At 49.8% G+C, this 20,680-nt stretch overlaps 2 protein-coding genes across 6 annotated transcripts in view; one reads left to right on the forward strand and one right to left on the reverse strand.

Annotated features, from left to right (window-relative positions):
* Window positions 1-7,538, forward strand: part of LOC107500446 (myeloid cell surface antigen CD33) — a 7,699-nt gene extending 161 nt beyond the window's left edge. The window contains exons 1-8 of one of the 5 annotated variants that reach the window (XM_036232632.1): window positions 1-74; window positions 872-921; window positions 985-1,374; window positions 1,573-1,851; window positions 2,075-2,122; window positions 2,825-2,921; window positions 3,245-3,341; window positions 5,956-7,538. The exon at window positions 1-74 is cut by the window's left edge and continues 161 nt beyond it. In XM_036232632.1, coding sequence (XP_036088525.1) covers window positions 1-74; window positions 872-921; window positions 985-1,374; window positions 1,573-1,851; window positions 2,075-2,122; window positions 2,825-2,921; window positions 3,245-3,341; window positions 5,956-6,147 — 1,227 coding nt within the window. In that variant the 3' untranslated portion in view covers window positions 6,148-7,538. Of the gene's footprint in view, window positions 132-159; window positions 724-871; window positions 1,375-1,572; window positions 1,852-2,074; window positions 2,123-2,824; window positions 2,922-3,244; window positions 3,342-5,955 lie in introns of those variants that run through there. The other 4 variants (XM_016125700.2, XM_036232630.1, XM_036232633.1 and 1 more) reach the window with 4 other exon arrangements.
* Window positions 7,539-9,929: 2,391 nt separating this feature from the next.
* On the reverse strand, window positions 9,930-18,058 carry CEACAM18 (CEA cell adhesion molecule 18). Its single transcript, XM_036232709.1, is given in 9 exon segments — window positions 9,930-9,952; window positions 10,938-11,042; window positions 11,881-12,039; window positions 13,460-13,696; window positions 13,699-13,773; window positions 14,791-15,063; window positions 16,087-16,434; window positions 17,761-17,925; window positions 18,013-18,058. Coding segments are annotated over 9 exon segments (1,431 nt in total).
* Between the last annotated feature and the right edge of the window lie 2,622 nt (window positions 18,059-20,680).

Below are 20,680 nucleotides of genomic sequence, written 5' to 3' on the forward strand. Positions count from 1 at the left end.
CCTCCAGTGGGGGAGAGGGCCACCCCCTCGTGCCTGTGCGTCCTCCACTGCAGCTTCTGTCACAGCGGCTCCAGGTACCAGGACACCTGCTGTGTCCCCACTGAACAGTGACTCTTGGGGCAGCGTCCAGAGTGAGCGCGTGACCTTGGGAGCAGAGAGGGGATGCCCACCGTGTGGAGGCTGAGGGGGGGGAGATAATTGCCTTTCTCAGAACCCCTGGACCTCCCCCAGCTGGACTGACCTCCACAGATAGCTGTAGCCTGTGACTAGGGGGGTCTGGCCAGAAGGAACCTGTTTAACTTTGCAGAGAATAAACCCCAAGAAGGGCATGACAAGGAGGCAGGAGATGGGCTCGAGTCCTTCATGGGGTGTGTGTGATTTGGGCATCTCTTGCACCCCAGGAGCGGGCATGGGTGCTGCGTGGCTGATCTCTAAGGGCTGTCTCAAACCCAACAGTGTCTGGGTGTGAACTTCCTTCTCTGAGGAGTGTCACTCTTGGGCATCACTTCATCTTCCTCTGAAGCTTTCTTTAAACCTTACAACTTTCGGTTCTAGTTTCTGACAGATGGACCCTGAGAAACAGACTTTCCAGAGGGCTCCTGGCAGTGCTGACCCTAGAAGATGGGGGCCATGCCCCATGGCCGGCTATGCTTTGGGGGCAGGGGTTGAGGGCAGAGGGACCTGGAGAAGGAGTCCAAAGGCGGGTCTCGGAGTCCCTGAGCCGTGGGTGTCCATGCTCTGTGCAGAGGGGGGCTAAGCTGTTCTTTGAGGTTCCTCTTCCCTGAATAAGGCAGCCCCATGCTCCACCCCAGCTTTCAAGGTCTCCCCTCCCCCCTAATGCCTTCCTTCTCTTTTCTCACATGGAGCCCAGAAGCCTCCAGTCAGAGATGCTGCCGCTGCTGCTGACCCTGCTGTGGGCAGGTGAGTGGCCGAGGGGAGGGCGGAAGCTGCCTGGGGGCTCTACTCACCCTCATTTCCCTGCAGGGTCCCTGGCTCAGGATGACAGCTTCCAGCTGCAGGAGTCTGTGACGGTGCAGGAGGGCCTGTGCGTCTCTGTGTGCTGTTCCTTCTTCTTCCCTGTGAGCGCCTGGGATAATGCTTCCCCAGATGCTTCCCCAGCTCGTGGCTACTGGTTCCGGGAAGGGGCGAGGGGACAGCAGGATGCTCTCGTGGCCACAAACGACCCAGGTCGAGCTGTGCAGGAGCAGACCCAGGGCCGATTCCATCTCCTCGGGGACCTCGAGAACTACAACTGCTCCTTGGATATCACAGACGCACAGAGAAGGGACACAGGGACCTACTTCTTTAGAGTGGAGAAAGGGAAACATGTGAAACATAGTTACAAAAAAACCCTACTCGCTGTGAATGTGACGGGTAAGGCATCAGTCATGGAGAGGCCACACGGGCGGGTCCTGAGGTCCCCCAGGGCAGGGCTGGGATGCATCCCCCTCCTGGGAGGGTTCAAGGGTCCAGCGTGACCGGCTCAGAGGGAGGAGCTGGACCAAAGCCCGAGGCTTCTCTCGGGCCACACCTCCCCATCCTCTAGACTCCGTGCCTCCCCCTCCCCTCTAGCCCTCACCCTCACGCCCCACATCGTCATCCCGGAGACCTTGGAGCCCGGCCACTCCAGCAACGTGACCTGCTCCGTGCCCTGGGCCTGTGAGAAGGGCACGCCCCCCATCTTCTCCTGGACTTCGGCTGCCCTGGCCTCCCTGGGCCCCAGGACCCGCCTCTCCTCAGTGCTCACCCTCACCCCACGGCCCCAGGACCATGGCACCAGCCTCACCTGTCAGGTGATGTTCCCTGCAACTGGTGTGACTGTGGAGGGGACCGTGCAGCTCAACGTCACCTGTGAGTTCCAGAATGATGGGGTCCCTGATGGGGATACTGAGGACAGCAGGTGTGGGGGTCAGGGCCTTGGACACGGGGTGCTGGGTCCTGGATCTGGGCTGGGAGGGGGGCAGGAGGGTGCCTGTCCCCACACTTCCACCATTTATGCAACTCCTTGGGACACAGGGCCAGTGTCCACACAGCCCTCACATTGACTTGGGTCTACCATGTCTTTCTGTCCCAGTCTTTCCGCAGAACTTGACCATAAGCAACTTACAAGGAAATGTCACAGGTAGGAAGGAGCCTGTCATAGGATGTAGAGAGCAAGGCCTCCTCCAGCTTGGCACGGCTGGGTCCTGCCTCACCCTGGGCTCCCCCTGGTGACCGGACACCCCCTTGTGGGTGAACCCAGTGGTTCCCCATCTTCAGCACCCCCAGCCCTGTGAGCCACTGCCCCAACTTGCCCTCACTCCCTGAGGGTTCTCCACTCCTCCCTCGGCTGCACCAGGAACACGGGGCACCATCCACACGGCAAGGGCTGGGGCAAGCCAAGGGAAAGAGGTGGGTCTTGGAAGGGAGGGGCTGGCACCTGGGCAGGTGTGTCTGGGGACGCAAGGTCCTTGCTCTGCCGGGCGGTGACGAAAGTCAGGTGAGCGAGGCACTCATCTTGGGCACAAAATTTCAGGAGAAGCCAAAGAAACTCAGCAGCCAAGAGAAACAATATCACAGTGCAGTATTTCCTCTAAATAAAACGGAATGCAAAATGAATTCCATGATGAAAAACATAGCAACATTTGAAATAAACACAAGCTGCAGTTCAGCGCTGTCTGCTTCACTTGCCTCACCCTAATTCCCGCCCCTGCCTCTGTCTCTGTGTTTTTCATCTGGCAAAGGGGCCAGAAAAATGGAAGTCTGTAATCCTACAAGGTTTAGGGGAAGAAGAGGCCAAGTTCACAGAAGGGGGTGGGTCACCAATATTCTACTTTGTCTGCAGGAAAAGAGGCGGCGTTATCGGGAGTGGCACTGGGGGCCGTCGGGGGAGCAGGAGTCACAGCCCTGCTCTTCCTGTCTTTCTGCGTCCTTGTCATCATGTGAGCACTGATCTTGGAGAGGGAGGGACATCCTTCAAGGAGGGGGAGCACAGGTGGCCACAGAGTCCCTGAACCCAGAGCTGAGGGACCTGGGTGGGTCCAGGTCTAAAGCAAGAGCCGGAACATGGACTCTGTCACCTGGGCTAGTTGTCACAATCCTCAGGAGTGGGGAGCTGCTTTCTCAACCCTGGGGCCTCCAGAGCGGGATCCCTTCCCCGCCCCCTCAGTCAGCCTGATAAGGAGGAACAGGGTAGGGGGAAGGACGTCTGTCTGCCCACCACGCTGAGGACTGGCCAGACTGGAACCTCCCTGTCTCCACTCAGAGTGAAATCCTGGAAGAAGAAAGCGACAAGGACAGCATTTGGCACGGGAGACACGGACATGGCTGGGGCCAATGCCATCATAGGGTCCACCTCCCAGGTGAGTGACCTAGGCATCTCACCACCTGACAGTCCATCTGGACACCTCCCCCGGGAGGACCTCCTGGATTGCTCTGCACAGCATGGCCAACGTTGTTCCCCTCATCTCCTCTCCCCACGCTGCCACGATCTCCCATCTCGCTTCTCCCCTTCCTTCTCACGGGCCAGGCATGGAGGAGTCGCCTTCTTTCTGCCCTTCCTGTCTTCTCCTACTGCCAAAAAGTCACCACATCTGGCCTATTTTTCTTCCCGAGGACTAGCACAGGTCACTCTATCTCCATCTTGACCCCCATCATTGCCGAAGCTTCAGGATCTCTTCCTGCACCCTGCACCCTGATCTCATCATCCCACCTCTCACCTCTGTTGCCCAACACTGAGTGATTATCTACAAGCCATATTGTCCAGCTCTTCTGCTTTGAAGATCTGTTTGCCCTATTGTCTAGAGTAGAGACCAGAAAAATCTGTCCTATAAAAGGCCAGTTGGGAAAATTTTTTGGCCTTGTGGCCCACACAGTCCCCATTGAAACCACTCAGCGAGGCTGTTGCGGGGTAAAGCAGCAACAGACCATATACAGGTAATTGACTATGGCTGTGTTCCAATAAAACTTTACTTACAAAACAGGCTGTGGGCCGGATTTGACCTGTATGCTATAGTTTGCCCACCCCTGACCTAGAGAATAAAGCCCCCAATCCTCAGCCTGCGGCTCTGCATATTCTGACCCCTCCAGTGCCCACCTCTTCAGAGAGGCCAGGATTAGGGTGAGATGAGGGAGGCACCTGCCTCAGAAGTGACACTCAAGGGGGTACCAAAAATCTCGATACGTAAGAGAATGTTAATTTAATGCACTGTTTATCTTTAAAATCAAAATTAATGGGGAAAAAAGCCATGATGTGCAAAATGTCATCAATCTAAAAAATGGCAGGATCGGAAGACTGAAGTTAGTAAAAAAATTATTTTGGATCATAACTTAGACAAGAGAGATTGTCAAACATGGCGGAACTCTCAGCCGAAAATGAGAGAAACGGAGAAGCTGATTTTGAAAATACTCTTTCTGCTTTTGCTTCCAGTGAAGCCAAAAAAACGAATTTACAACACATTCTGGTTTGGGCATAAATAAAATTTTCAAACTCAGAATAGCATTTGTACATACATTTTTTGGATTTTCCATGATATTTCAATTATTTTAAAGTCCTGGAAAAAGCCAATCATTAAAAATATGTAAAAACTTTTATATAGGGGTACGCAATTTTTCCTCTGCCTCAAGCTCCAGTTGGTTCAGAAGGGTACTCTAGCTGATCTTGGGTGTATTTAAATGTTTGATATTTTGTTCTCTGTGAATTTTTTCTGCATTCGTTTTGAATTTTGAAATCTTACATTCAAATGTCATTTCTTGCATGTGAGCTTTTTGGCACACTCTTTATGACTGAAACCGGGTTATTTTTGCCTCTGGATCTTTGCATAGCCTGTTCCTCCCTTCTCAAATGCTCTTCCCTCTTATTTCCTCTTCTTTATATTTTATCCAGAACTTAATGCCCCATTTTTAAAAATTTATTTATTGTATTTGACATATAAGGAGAAATCTTTAAAGGGTTTTGAGCAGCATATTAACATTCATTCTTTCATTCGTTAATGTGTCCAGGAAGTAGTATTAGCCACCTACCAAGTGACAAGCATTGTGGGTGCCAGAGCCCTCCATCTATGAAAAAAAAAGAACAAAAATTTTTTAATCTTGAGTGCAGTGAGGTTTTTTCCTAGGCAGAGGGACACACCCGAACTGATCAAACCACCAGTGAATATGTGAAGAGAATGTGAGCGACAGACACAAACTTTGGGGGAAATGAAGGGCACAGAGGACAGGGAGTGCTGGGGAGCTGGCTCGTGGAGTTTTTGTTATCATTGTTATTTATTCGTAGTGGTAAAAAACAACATAAATGCACCATCTTAACCATTTTTAGGTGTACAGTTGTTCAATGTATTTCTAGAACGTTTTCATTGCAAAACGGGAACTCCGTGCCCTTTGGACGACTCTGCTCTTCCCTCTCCACCCCCGCCCCCCAATTTGTTCTCCCACCAAACTATGAACTTGCTAAGGGCAGGTGCCATGTCTGAATGAAGGCTCTGACATTCCTTCTCACTTACCCAGTTCCTATCCATCATATCATGATTCGCAATTAGATGTTTATTTCTTTAACTCAGTTTTGCTGCCTCCCTCAATGAAAGAGTATGCTGGGGAGGTTAGGGCCTCCATTTGCTATGTCCACTACAGGGTATCCAGCACCCAGCTCAAGGCCTTGCACACAGGGGGGCCTCAGTAGGACACCAGGCTTTGAGATTAAAAAAAAAAAAAAACTGGGTTGGACGTTACACATGCTACTTACTTGATTCAACCTCAGTTTTCATCACCATGAAATGGAGACTAATAATATCTTCCTTATGAGGTTGCCGTGGGAAGTTAATGAGATTAGCTGCCACCAAATATTCGGCATTCATGGAAAGCGTGAGCGAAGATGACCTCAACAAAGATGTGTGTGGTATCAGCAGGCGAAGGCATCTCTGCTGCCTTCTCCCATCTCCACGGTTTTGCTCTGAAGTCCTTCTCTTTCTCTCCTCTTAGGGTCCCCTGACTGAATCCCAGTGGGGCAGCCTCACAGACCACACTCCCTTGGCTCCAACTGTCCGACCCTCCTCAGGGGCAGAAGAGGAGGTTCACTACGCATCCCTCAGATTTCAGAAGACAAAGCCTGAGGCCTCGCAGGAAGCCACGACCACTGACAATGAGTACTCAGAGATCGGGCCAGGCAAGTGAGAAGCCTCAGAGAGGTGGCTGTGGCTTGAGGGACTGTGCCTGCCCTGCCCCCCACTCCAGGACAAGGATAAGACCTGGGGCTGATTCCTGTAAATTAAAAGCCTTCTAGGCATGTGTTAAAAGTATACACAGTACACAGGCTTTGGAACCGAAGAATCGTGAGTTCGAATCCACATTGTATCTCTTTACTAAGTACGGTGGCAGAGCCATCCCTACCTCTCTGTGCCTCAGTTTCCCACCCTGTGGAACAAGATGAGAAGCCCCACCTGTAAATTTGTGGGAGTAAAATCCTGTCAGAGCGCTTGGCTTGATGTGTGTACTGAGCACACGCTGGACCCCGGTGCTCTGGATGGGAAGTCGCTCCTGTGAATTTCTCTTAACTCTGGAGGTGACCAGCAGCAGACCTCAGTCCGTGCAGCCGAATTCCCTCCTCCGGGAGGCCTCGCCTGGCCTTCATCTGCCTCTCTCTCCAGAGGTGAAGTTCAAGGGAGTAGACTTCTGAGTTGAGATGAGAGTTGAGTAGGACCTTGTGATCTCTCCCCACAAAGAAAAACCAAACAAGCCAGCAAGTTTCCCACAAGGTCACATGACCATCTAATGCATGAGACATGATCCAAAAATTCACCAATGGAAACCAGACAAGGAGGGGAGTACATCACAGCAGAAGTTGCTTCGTAAAGTAGCCTGGATGGAAAGAAGTTGAAGGACTGGATGAGGCCCAAACATTCCCTAAGTCTGTACACAGCTCATTTATAACAGCACCAAATAATATGAAGCACCAAGGGAAAATTGAAAAAAAAAAAACATGCAACAATTCTGTACTAAAAAAATACTGAACATTGCTGAGAGGAATTAAAGAAGATCCATGTTCTTTATACTATGTTCATGGTGGAACACGCAATACTGTTAAGATGTCAGCTTTCTGTATTGATTTAAAGTAATCTATTTCTCTCTCTCTCTCTCTATATATATATGTTTATATATACATATACATATATACATATTAATATGTGTGTATATATATACACACACATATATATATACACACACACATATACCCACATACACACATACACACACGAGTTGATTTGAAAATCTATATGGAAATCTAAAGGACCTAGAGTAGTCCATCTTTAAAAAGAAGAACACAGTTGGAGAAATCAGACTTTACTCTAAAATGAGAGCAATCAAGAGTATGGTATGCAACAAATAAAGAAAGAAAGAAAGAAACAAAAAAATATATATGGAGGGAGAGAGAAAGAGAGAATTAATTTCAATAACACCAAATCTATCCAAATAGAAAAGGAAAAAATTTTAACAAATGGTGACAGAACAATTGGATCGCGGTTTGGAAAAAAATGACTCATAAATTATAAAATTATTTTAGATAACCGGAATTGTACAGTTTGCGTCTCTTTCTTTCACACTTCGTGTTGCACTTTTGAAGATTCATCCATGCTGTGTGTTCCAACACTTTGCTCCTTTTCATTGCCAAAAAGGGTTCCACTGGGCGAGCACATCATCATGGTTTGTTTACAGTTTTTCTGTTGACAAACATTTGGTTTGTTTCTGGTTTTGGGCGATTCTGAATAAAGCTGCTGAGAGTGTATTTGTGCATGCTTGTGTCAAGGTGTGTTTTCATTTATCTCAGGTGTAGGGAGCAGGGCTGAGAGGAGATGGTGAAGTCAGAGTTGCATGTTGGGACCTGGAGAATCTCTGGGACCTTCTCGTGGGGACTAGAGTCCAGTGGGCAGCTAGATAGATGGATGGTCGGGAGAGCAGGAGGGAGGTGGGTACTGGAGGTAGATGGGTCAATTATTCCGGAAGATAAATACCAGCTGCTGTGGGTTGACTCGTGTGCCTCCCGCCCCAAAGACATACTCACGTCCTCACCCCTGGTATCTGTGAATGCGGTCTTATTTGGAGATGGGGTCATTGCTGATGTAATCAAGTCACTATGGGGACAGTCTGGATTGGGGAGGTGGCGAGTCCAGTGACTCGTGTGCTCCCCACAAAGATGGAAATATAGACACAGAGACATGTGTAGGGGAGGTGGCCGGGGGACAACAGAGGCAGAAATTGGGGTTATGACACCAAAGGCAAGAGATGCTGAGGGTTTGCTGTAATCACTAGAAGCTGAAAGAGGTGAGGACGGTTTCTTCCCCAGAGCCTTTTGAGGGACTGTGGCTCTGCCTACACCTAAATTTTGGTCTTCTAGCCTCTAGAAATGTCATAGAATGAGTGTCTGCTATTTGAAGCCACCTGGTTTACAGTACTGTGTCACAGAAGCCCTAGGCAACGAATACATTTGCTCAGCATCTGCTGTGCACCGAACCTTCATGTATCTCTCTCATTCAGTCCTCACGGTGACTCTTGAAGCATTGGTGCTGTCCCCACACTACAAAGGATGCTTGTGTGAGCTGCTGAAAGCCACATGGGCCAGCAAGCAGAGGGACCAGGTCGAATCCAGTTACGACTCTGATGCCACAAGGGAGTCCTCATCAGGAAACCCCGGGGGGGTTGCCTGGTGTCCAGGCACTGTCAGGAGCATTTGTGAACATGCAAATGGTCAAGCAGTTAGGACCATGGCTGCTAGGCTGGCTGTCCACACTTCACAGACTCAGCCAAGAGGGACTCTCTCTCTCCCTCTCTTCCTCCTGCTCTCCTTTCTTTACTTTTCCCCTTCCTTCCTTCCTTCCTTCCTTCCTTCCTTCCTTCCTTCCTTCCTTCTTCCATACCTCCCTTCCTCCCTCTCTCCTTCCCTTCTTCTGTAACTGCCACAGTGATGAAAAAATTTGCTTATATGCTTTTGGACACCTCTATAAAGACAGCTCAGAAAAACATTCTAGAAGTGACGCTGTGGGGTCTGACCTAACTTCATCTTGTTTAAACTTTATTGTTTTTTTTTCTGATTATAAAGGCAATTTACACACTCTGTGAGGGGGGAAAAAAACCCTTTAGAATATACAGTAAAGTGTAAAGAAGGAAGCTGAGAGATGACACTGCTAATACTTAACGTTTTCCACAATTTTTGTGCAGCTCTGTATGTGTGTGTGTAAATGTGTGTGCACACATAACACTGGAAAACGCACATATACTGCACATGTTATATCTATACCAACTAACTAATCCCTATTTTGTGTAACTGGCCCTATCTAGTGCTGCTTTGCATCACACATTTCTGACTCATCCAGTCGAGAGCATTTTCTGCGTCAGTCAGCACCTTTCCCTCACGTGGTTCCTAACAGATGACATGGGATGACAAGTGCCTGCCCCATTTATGCAATTCCCATTCGCTCCGTGGGTTCCCGGCCACCAGCGGTGCTGAGATGGGGTCCCAGTGTCTCTGACGGCCCAGAGTGTCGCTCAGGGAAGTGGGGAATGTAGAAGCACATTTGTGAGGAAGAAGAGGAGTCAGAGTCAGAGTCCAGAGCTTCCCGCTCCGCCCGACCCAGCCTACGAACTATTGGTGGGCTCTGAGTGGCAGATGGAGCAGCCAATGGCCACGCTGCCCATGATGACACACCCCCCAGGTCCTTGACGGGGTTTCCGGACTTTCTTCAGAAGCCTCCATCTCCCAACCTTAAAGTGCCTGTGTCGATTCCCTCTCTTCACTGTCCCCGGCGAACGTTAGACTTATAGACTAGGCCACCCTATGGGGACCCTCAGCCCTTCTCCATCACTTCCTGCTTATCTCCATTCCCATGTGGTCTTGTCCTGCAGGCCTGAGGTGGACATTCATGCAGCCCGGTTTGTCCCATTGAAGGAAATCAGGGAAGGAATCATGGCTTGGGCCTGTAGGACACTGAGAGGACACAGGACAGTCTCGCAGAGATACAGGGTCTCTTTCTTCTTCATCGAAAATCCTAAACATTCCCCGTACTTTCTAATACCTCTGAGGTCTTAAGGTATTAGATGTCGTGTGAAAGAGGCTTGGGGCAGGGAAAGAGTCTGGCTGTACTTGGGAGAGGAGTTGACACTACGTGGCTTAACTACTGATGATGGCGATGATGATAGTGATGATGATGATGATGATGATGATGATAATGGTGATGATGATTTATTTCCCACCTATTATATGCCCGGCATTTTGGAAATCATCTTAAACCCTCCCAACAGTTACACAGGTGTATACTTTAACCCTATTTTGTGGACAAAGAAATAGGAGTTCAGGGAAGTGATGTCACTTGCCCAAAGTCACACAGCAAGAAAACGTGGAGGTCACTATTCTAAAGCTTGCCTCCCTGAATTCCAGCCCCCTGCTCTCATGCCGGGCTGGAGACCTCCGGCCGTGGACCAGGTGGCTCCTCTGAGCAGAATGGGACAGTGAAGATGTTGGTTCAAATGACTTGTCATTGTGGGAAGGGGGTTGTGCCTGGCTGGAGGACTCCGCCCAGGGTGTGAGAGGAGTGGCAAGCCAGATCTTTAGGAAACACTCTTAAACTCCGTGGAGTTTGCCACAACCAGTTTGGAAACTGTGCATCGAATGATGATGGTATTAACAACAAGATTCTGCTGGGTGCTTACTATATGTCGAGCCTTGCTCCACGTGGATCGGTAACACCTTACCGCATCTGCACAGCAGATGTCGCTGTGAGGTCAGTACCAGGACCTTCTCCTTTTACGCATGGCACACTAAAGCACTAGAGGGCTGACTTGCCTACTGTCATGTCACAATGGTGGCAAATGCTGTAAGCTTCTTGACATGGAGAATACACAACGACCACAAATAGGCTCAATATCAAAAGTCTAAAAGAATAAACAAGGAACATATTGTCTAAAACTCTCACCATCATCACCATCGTCGAAACCACTGTCATCGGCATTAACAAATGTGCTGTGATCACCACCATCATAGCCATGATCACAAAGATCACCATTGTGACCAGATTCAGCTGAATCACCACCACCAACATCGTCACCCTTATCACCATTATTCTTATCATTTCTATCATCATCATCATCATCATCATGTCCATCATCGCTACTATTTTGAACATCTACTGCAGCAGTTCTCAACCAGGGCAATTTTCCCCCACCCATGGGACCTTCATAATCCCTTTGGTCATTTTTGGTTGTCTAAACTGGGGGTTATGGTGGTTGCTGCTACGGATGTTGAGAGGCTAGAAAACAAGGATGTTGCTAAACATCCTACAGTACACAGGACAGCCTTGCACCACCACTGAAATGACGATCTGACCGTAAGTGTAGACAGTGCTAAGACCGAGACACTCTGGTCCATTTTGCCGAGAATGTGGCGAATCCCTTTGTTCTCTGATATGTGTGTTTGACCCTTGCATCACCCTTTGGAGCAGGTGTGACCCTTCAAATCCTCTACATGAGGCTGGGAAGACCCGAGAAGACACGTGATCTGCTCAACATTGGCCAGCCAGGTAGAGGCAGAGCCGGAATTTGAATCCAGATGTTAATTGTCTCTCCACCCAATGCCTTCCTGCAGCATGGCTGACCTCTGCCGCCTGTTTCCCTGACCTCAACAGCAACATTGCAAACACAAGGAAACTGGGATGAAGAAAAGCCCTGGATGAAGCCCTGTTGCTACTTTCAAGGCATGGCTGACTCTAAATGCTTCCTCTCTCCCTCTGGCTTACTCCTGGTCCTCAAGACTAATGTGTCTGCCCCAGAGACTCCCTGATGACCCAGTTCCTGGCTTTTCCCTTCCCCCTCTGGCTCTGTCTTTCCCTCCTGAGTCCGAGCCCCCAACCCATGGCCCACCCTTGACACAGGGCGATGACCATCTGGTGGAGAAATGGTTGACCAGCACGTAGACCAGGATTCTACAGAGGTAGATGCCTCCCAGGATAGTGGCCACGATGAAGAACACAGCCAAGGGCCCTGAGATGTAGAAGCCTCTCCTAAGAAAAGGGATATGCCCTGGAAGGACAGGGTGTGTGGGGGTTAGGACTGTCCTTCTCACCTCTTCATTCATCTCTTCACCTACTCATCTGCTCTTCAAGGAGTTATCAGCGCCTGCTACATGCAAAACACTGTCCCAGGTAGCAGGCATTCAACAGGGACCCAAGGTCACTTCCTGCCCTCTTGGGGCTGACATTCCAGCTGAGAAGCGGTCAATGAAGAAGCAAGGAGCTGACTAATGTCACTAATCCTAACCCTAACCCTAACCCTAACCCTAGTGAATGTTCTGGAGAACAGACTCACATGAGAGGACAGAGAGTGACAGGTCAGAGGGGTGCCGGTGACACAGGGTCATTAACTCATTGCACAGGCATTCCACTGTGCACCAACTGGGTACCAGGCCCTGTGTTGTGGCACTGGGGACAAATGACAATCAAAGAGCTCGTCCAACCTCTGCCCCCCTGGAGTTTATAGTATAGTGGAGTAGAAAGGCGTGAGTCAGCAACACAAACACATCGTGTTTGGTGCATAGTAGGTGCCTAGTCAGCAGTGCACGCCTCCAGCCCACATTTCTTGTCAGCTCGTGGCCATCTCTGGGAGGAGCCAGGCTGATGGCTCCTCTTGCACTTTCTCTTTCAGCTTCTGACTTCGTTCTCACAGTGAGCCTGTGGCGTAGGGACCTTTGTTATCCCCACATGACAGATGGAGAAGCAGAAGCTCAGAGAGGTGAAGCTGCCTTCCCTGGTCTGTGCCTCTGGCCAGAGGCAGAGCCGGGATCTGGACTCAGGTCCCCAGGTCCCAGCTTCCCTGCTGGTCACCGCCCTGCGTGTCTGAGCCCGTCAGTCTCTCTCCATTGATTAAGACGGCATTTTCGCCACTTATAGATTCAGCCCCAAGTCACGTTTCTGATGCCATGTCCACTTCCTCTCCCTCTGCCCACTTCCTCATCTCGAAGACGGCCTAGTATGACCACGATGGGCAGAGGCTGTGTGGTCTACCAGACCCCCGGGGAGTGAACTCTGCCTCCTCTGCTGATTAGAACTAAAACCTGGAATAGAGCACCCTACCCCACCCCCACCCCACCCCGAGCACCAGTTCCCTTGCCTGTGGAATGAGGACAATGCTCCTAACAGTTGCTTACTCTAAGAAGGACTGTGAGGGTCAAGTGGGTTGGAATGAGGGGCTGGTGCTCATTAAGTGCTTGTCAAGTGTTGGCTGGCCTTGTCTCCCAGGACTCTGAGCTTAGGACTCTGGGCACTTCCTTAGGGGGCAGCTTTGGGCTCAGACATCAAGGGAATCGAAGGGTTCTACCTAACCGCTGTGAGGATGGAGTGCGAGCCGGAGACAGCAGTCCTGGTGACAGGTGCCACCCAGGCCAATGCGTGGAGGTGGAGACACTGAGAGAGCGTTAGCACCAGGGGGAAGCAGCTGCACTTACAGGGCCTCTGGACCTCGACGTCCCTGTACATGGAGAGCTGGGCCACGGGGTTCTCCACGATGCACCTGTATCTTCCCATCTGCTCCCAGGCCAGACTTGGCAGTGTGATGTTTGCCTCCGAGAAGCTCAAGAGGGATCCGTTGTGGACCCAGTGGTACTTGGGTCCCAGGAGGGAGGTGGAGACACATTCCATCCGCACCCGGTTGCCGATCTCGGCAGACAGGATGCCTCTGATGTGGTGGGGTCAGTCCTCAGCAGCACGCTGTCTGGCCCACCCGCAGAGATAGGGCGGGAGACCGGGACCCATGTCTGGTCTTGTTCCCTCAAGCCTCACAGAGTCCTCCCCTGGCCTGGAGGTGCACCACTACCTAGAACCCCTCGCGAACAAGGCAGCTGTGGTGACGATGATGGCACCTTCCATGTTCCAGCTCTGTGGCGGCCGTTTATGTCATGATGATATAGGGACAGACTAGAGGCAAATGCATCAGGCCCACGGCATGCCAGGCACCACCCCAAATATCTTCCACGTTTTCACACACTTGCTTCATTCCCACAGCAGCATGTGTGATCAATTCCACTATTGATCTGTTTTGCCGGTGAGGAGAGCGAGGCTCAGAGGAGAGGACTGAGGACTCACGATCCTCTATGGACATAGGAATGGGCCAAGCAAGGTCCTCTATGGCCGGGAGAAATCTTCCTGAACAGCTGTAGCCCCTGGTCTCGGGTCAAACCTCCAGCCAGTAAGCAGTGTACAGAGGTTGTGGAGGTCATCTCTGTGACTGCCTTGCTGGGGCGTCTTTTATTGACAAGACCCATACAAGAATTTGAGAAGGTCTTGCCAGGTGGCAACCTTGCCTTGGTGGGCCAACAGAGAGGTATAAAGAAAAGAGAATGTGCAGCACGCATAACTTAGTTTTTCAATTGAACTGTCTGTTAAGGGTGTGTAGACAATTCCATCTGAGTAAAGGACAGTGTGAACGGGATGGCGCTAAGTTAGAAGAACAGAAATGAAAGATCAAGGAGCTGATGAGGGAAGCCCAAGGCAAGCAGGGTCTTGAAAACTCGGTCCATTTAATGTCAATTTAAGCAACAATTGGTTGAAAGCTGTCCCCTCTTTCCACAAAGTCACATTTCTAATCTGAGAAACAGGGGTCAGGGTATGTCTCAGGTCCAAAGAGCTAAATAGCCAGAGAAGAGGATCAAACTCAGATCAAGTCGGCTGCAGGCAGGCTCAGGGTGCCACCTCTCTCGTTCCACTTGTGTCACCCCTATGCCCCTGGACAACTCTGGGCCCACGCCTGGCTCCACACCCATCACTCCAGACCACTCACAGGCCACTGTCAGAGATATCTGTTCACCCCTTTGAAGAAGCCCGAAGATGTGTTTAATTGCACACTGAAGCACTCTGTCACTACGGCCGACCCTGTGGATGACGAGCATCTTTCCATCTGGGGAAATTGTCATCTGGTCATTGCTGGTCACTGATAAGGTGTTCACATACCATTCGATATTGGTGGCATTGATGTGGCAGAAGGCAGCCACGGAATCCATGTACTCTACCATGTAGCTGGTGTTGACCAAGATGCCTGGGTTGCTTTCCAGCTCTTCGGAAGTGTGATGAGGGGAAGGTGAGAGGTGGAGTCTGGCCCTCGAAGCTCCACTCACCTCCGCGGTGGGGTTTGGGGTAGGTTGGGTAGAAACCAGGGTGCCTGGAAGTGAGAGGGACAGAGAAGAGGTGACCGAGGGCAGGCACTTGCATAAGCCCGTTATCCTCCTCTCTGAGCCATCGTTGTGGTATCCACTGCAATCATTGTGAGCTCCTGGCATAGACATGCCATCTAATGGTTGTTTCTGAATCCCCAAATCAGGACACTCCCTCCCCACCCCCCGCAATGCCGTGGGTAGAATTCAGAGTGTGGGTGGTACCTGGACTCTTCATAAGAATTGCTTCCATTGCCTGAGTCCCATTTACTTGACAAATACTTGCTCCGACCTTATAACAGACCACAGAGGTAGACACCACCCTTATTTTTACATGTGAGAATGCTGAATGCCACAGATGGAAGACAGTCCCAAGGCCATGCAGCATATACCTGTGACTATTTCCAAACGTGTAGAATATGGCACAGGTGATGGCTGTCACTCCCATAATTATCTTGTGGAATATAAGTGTTCATCCCATTGACCTAGAGAGGAAGAGAGTCTGTCTGACCTTGAGGAAGTAATCAGCTCAGTGTGAAATGCCTGTGCACAGGGCGATGCTTGCAAACACAGCCGTGGGCAACATGTAGGAGCCTCAGAGCACAGGACTCGGCTTAGCCACGTCTGAAATCCTGACCCATGGAAACCATGCGATAATCAAATGGCATTGTCTGCAGCCGCGAGGTGCGGCTGCTTGTCACGTGCAATACTAACAGATAACTAACACACTGACGGTGAAACGGGAGCCCTCACAGGTAGTGGGTGACCCATCTCTGTGGGAGAAGCTGGACAACCATCTGCCAACACTCCTAGTGTCATCCAGAGGTGGAGGGGGATTTTGACAACATCATTTCCAAGGAACCTCACTCCCAAAGCCTTCAAATCCAACTCCCATGTTAGGGAAATGGGACAAGTTGTCCACCTACCTCGAATCTCTAGCCAACCGGTTGCTCTCCGAGTTCCACTGCTGATGTCCACCCATATGGTGTAGTTCCCCCCCATGTCATCAGAATTCCTGATCACCAGATTGCCCGTCTTGGTCATGGTCTCCCAGCTGCTGAACTCGGGCCCAGGCTGCCAGGAACCAGAGCGGGGTTTATAGCTGATGATCACATTCTCCACACCACTGTTCGCACCCCGGTGCCAGCCGTACTCCAGAGCATCCTCAAGGGCGCCTGCGAGGTCCAGGAAGCTCTGACATCCCTCTGCTGCTATGAGTGGGACGATGGAGATTTTCCCGGAGGCCTGGTGGATCCCACTGGCCAGCAGACCGGGTGAGGAAGAGAGAGATGGATCGATGAATGAATCGATTGACTGATTGACATCACCCAGGCGATGACCCACAGAGACATCGGTGAACACACCAAGGATTGTTAGCTCCCGATGACTCCCCAGCCTGCCCATCCCCTCCATCTGCTCAGCCCCTGCCCCAGTCTATTCTGTCCTCATTATCTTCCAGCCTGGACTGTTCCCTGGACACTCAGCCTCCAATCCACCATCATGTGACAGTTCCTTGGATCCTTATAAAGCCCTCGCTGTGACCCTGCTCAAATACCTTCCATGGCTCCCCAGTGCCCTCCTGATATAGTTCAAACTCTCAGAGGGCTTATGAGACCCTCCTAGAGAGCACTGGTCTTTTGGGCTCACCTAGCCTCCTCGGCTCACACCCACCCTATCCCATCTCCCCACGCGCTTCCTATTCATTCATCTACGCATTCACTCATGTGTTCATTCATCAGAAGACAGGGCCTCCGATGGCGTGCCCCCATCCACACACACATCTCTGAATATACCACACTCTCTCCTGACTTCAGGATTTGGTTCATGCTCTTTCCCATTTTGGGCACACTGATCCTTGCTCCCTCCCCATTCACTCACTTCTACCCATTCTTCAGTTCTCGGCTTTGATGCATCCTCCTCCCCAGCCCAGGTCACACGGTCCCTGGCCACTGCACCAGCCTCCGGGGTCCCCATACTCCCATCACCACAACTCCGGGTTACTGCAGCATGGGCACAGAACCGCATCTCTCAGTGGACATGAGCTCCAGGAAGACTGTCTCAGTCTTGCTGTGACCCCAGCATCCCTGAGCACAGGGTGGAACCCAGTGGGAGCCCTCAGAGTGATTATCTGGGTGAATAAAACTCTCCTGTCTACAGGTGTCTTTGATTCAGGGCCTAAATTCAGTGGAGTGGAAGTGAATGAGGGTGGGGGAGTGGGTCTGTTGCCACTTCTGTGAACCCCAAGCCTCAGCTCTGCAGAGGAAGCACGGACACCTGAGATCCTCAGCTCCAGGCCTCCAGGAGTGGACATTGTAGGTGTTCGAGGACAGGACACATGGCTGCCAGTAAAATGTAATAGTTGTGTGTATCGGGGAACAAGGGGGGGCTAAGGGGGAAGTGAGGAATTGGGAAGGGGCCCTGCTGGGAAGGTGAGGGAGGAGATCAGGCAGATGGGTGACCCAGGGAACCCTCTGTGTGTGTGTGCGTGTGTGTGTCTGGGTGAGGTGTGCCCATGTGTGTGAACTTGTGAAAGTCCTGGCGAGGATCCTTGTTCCCATCGACTCCACACCTCCTGTCTTGCAAGGTCATCTCTCTCTTACCCACAAGGACCAGTTCCCTCCAGAGGATGCAGGTGGATCTGGAAAGGCCCAAACTAGCATGTGAACTGGTGGAGGGATCTCTCCGGTGACCCAGCGGCCTCTGCAGCGCCAACACAGCCCTGCGTCTCTGCCTGTAACTCGGCCCTCCCCCTCCCAGGTTGAACTCTGCACCACGGGGGAGAGTCTGGGCCAGCACTGTGAGAGCTGGTTATTGCCTTGACGACTTGGTGCTCTTTCCTTTTATTTACTTACTTATTTTACACTCGTCTGTCCCAGTCACAAACAAACAACCGCACATGCTCACCATTAGGAAAATTGGAAAATACCAGACAATGCGACCTGGACAAGATGTTAGCCTTTTTGAAGGTGCGTCTTGTTTTAAGGGTTGTGTTTTTCCTAAGCAGCGCTGTTTTCTAAATCACATCGTTGCTTTCGACAACCACTGGACACAGAGCTGTACACGTCTCCCCAGGTATATCGAGCAAATATTTCACATATATGTATTTGGGATGATGTTAGTCTTTAATTTTCACGCCAACAAATACTAGTTTTAATCACAAGAGGAATTCATTAGCTCTAAAAATTTTGGAAAAGTCTTAAAGAAAAAAATAGAACTAGGGGAGGAGGAGGTGTTTCAATCTGTGATATGCTGTGTTTAAAAAAGAAAACCTATTTATGAATGGAAAATATAACATATAAAGAAAAATAGAACTAACACTACCTTAATAATGAAGTCACTAAAAATTTTCGTTATGAATCTTCATAATCAATATTTTAAAATTAGGTAACTAATTACTTATCTAAATATATAAAATGTTTATACATGTATATATTTTTACATTTATAAATATACAAATAAATAATTTTATAAATAGAATGAGTATATAATTATTTATTGTTATTGAATTAATGCTGTTAAAAATTGCCTGTAATAATTTTTCCACCTGGAGATATATCAAGCTTTTCCCTATGACTCTTTTTAATGTTGATGTTATATATTCTCATGCACATATGCATATTTTTATGAAAGTGGAATTGCACCATTAAATATCTTCTTTATGTGGGTTTCTCCAACGTTAAACAGAAATTTAGTCATAGGAATGCAAGCGAACGTTCACCTCTGAGTACCTGGTGGCTTATTAATTATCTCTGAAGTCTCCTCCTGTAGCCTGAAAATCCATATGCAAAACACATCTGTGTGTAATAGGAGAATAATATATTTGTTACCACCGAATTATTTACTTGGTCGTTTCCAGGATTTGAGTATAAGCGGAAGACATGCAAAGGTTATCTTGCGGCTCTAGCCCAACTAAAGCACTAGGTTACTGTCCTTTCCCTCATCTCCGAACTACATTCCCTTCACGGTGGAAGGAAACCTTTCTGAGAATCGTTCACAGCAGTTCTGTTTATATGTCATTGGCCAAAATGTCGTCATGTGGCCACACTTACCCGCAGGGGCAGCTGGAGAGTGCAGCCTTTTAGTTAGAGAAAGAGGGGGGACGGATATTGGGAGGACACCAGTCGCCTCTGTCACAGAGAGCACCTGAGTAGATCTACTTGGCAACCCCAACATGAGCATCCCTATCAAACAGAATTTTATGCCAAATCACTGGAGAAAAACATCCCTCCCTTGCAGCAAGACTAAACATGGCCGACGATGGCTGACCCACTCATTGGGGACTGAGATGGCAGAACTGGTTTAAATTCACCCCCGTGGCCTGAATCGGAGCATTTAGTACAAAGAGACCCTCGCGAGGTCCCTGCCCTTGAAAGTCGACTGCAGGCTTGGCACATCTGTCAGGCTGCAGAGACTCACACTTATTCCCTCAAGCAGATCCCAGAGCTGACCCTGGCCCACCCCCTCCTGGCTCTCCTGTCATTTGGAGCATCTCATCTGAGTGGTGGCTTCCTATGTCATCAGCCCATGGACACTCCTGGGCGGAGAAGTCTGACAGGTGTTGGGAAGTGACTCCCTCCAGAAAGACATGTCAGTAGTGGGTGTAGCCAGCCATGGCTCTCACCTGGGGGCAGGTGACAGTCTGGGCAACAGCAGTCCCACAGAGCTCCTAATCTCTTTCTGGAGCTGTGTGTGCCGGTCGCAGCCCATCGATAGCAAATGTCATAGTTGTACCAGCCCTTGTAGTTCTTATTATGATTGTAAGATGACCTCAGCCAAAATTCACGAGAAAACCTTGAAAAAATAAAGGTTTATTACTTACAGGCCCTTGAAATGACACTGAGCTCTTGAAAAGATGGAGAAGAAGGGGGGAGGGAGGGGTGGGGGGGGGGGAGAGAGAGAGAGAGAGAGAGAGAGAGAGAGAGAGAGAGAGAGAGAGTCATGGAGTCACTCTTTGTTGGAGAATTCAAAACATAAGAACAGGAACTTAAAGTGCCAGAAGAGAAAGCCCATGTGAAGAAGTGGCCTGGGTCCTTATCTCATTGTGTGACAATGTGTTTATTCCACATAGCCATCATCAAAGTGCTAATCAAAAGTTAAGTAAGCCACTCACATTACAAAAAAGGGATATTCAACTAGGATTTACTACAGAAGCCCAGCTTTGTATCTTCTTAACACGATGGCAAAACATCACAGCCATAGCCCTTCCTAGGGCAGGTTCTGCTGAGCTCAGCCAGAGCACACAGTCCATGCGACCCCCAATTCCTGGCCTTGTGTGGTGAAGCCCTGTCTCCCTGGAGCATCAGACCACTGGGGGGAACCATGGAGTTGTGAGACTCAGCAATCTTGATTCTTATCTACAACCTCCTGGGGAGTACTATAGAATTGGCAAGAGAGGGTGAGAGGCAGGATCCCCCATCCACTTTCAGAGAAGGGAGTTGGATGACAAGATGATAATATTAGTGGTAATGATGGCATTGTTAATAACGATAATAACTGTTTCATATTTATTGTGCTTTTGTG

This window comes from Rousettus aegyptiacus, unplaced genomic scaffold (genome assembly GCF_014176215.1).
Source record: "Rousettus aegyptiacus isolate mRouAeg1 unplaced genomic scaffold, mRouAeg1.p scaffold_m13_p_14, whole genome shotgun sequence".
Taxonomy (NCBI): domain Eukaryota; kingdom Metazoa; phylum Chordata; class Mammalia; order Chiroptera; family Pteropodidae; genus Rousettus; species Rousettus aegyptiacus.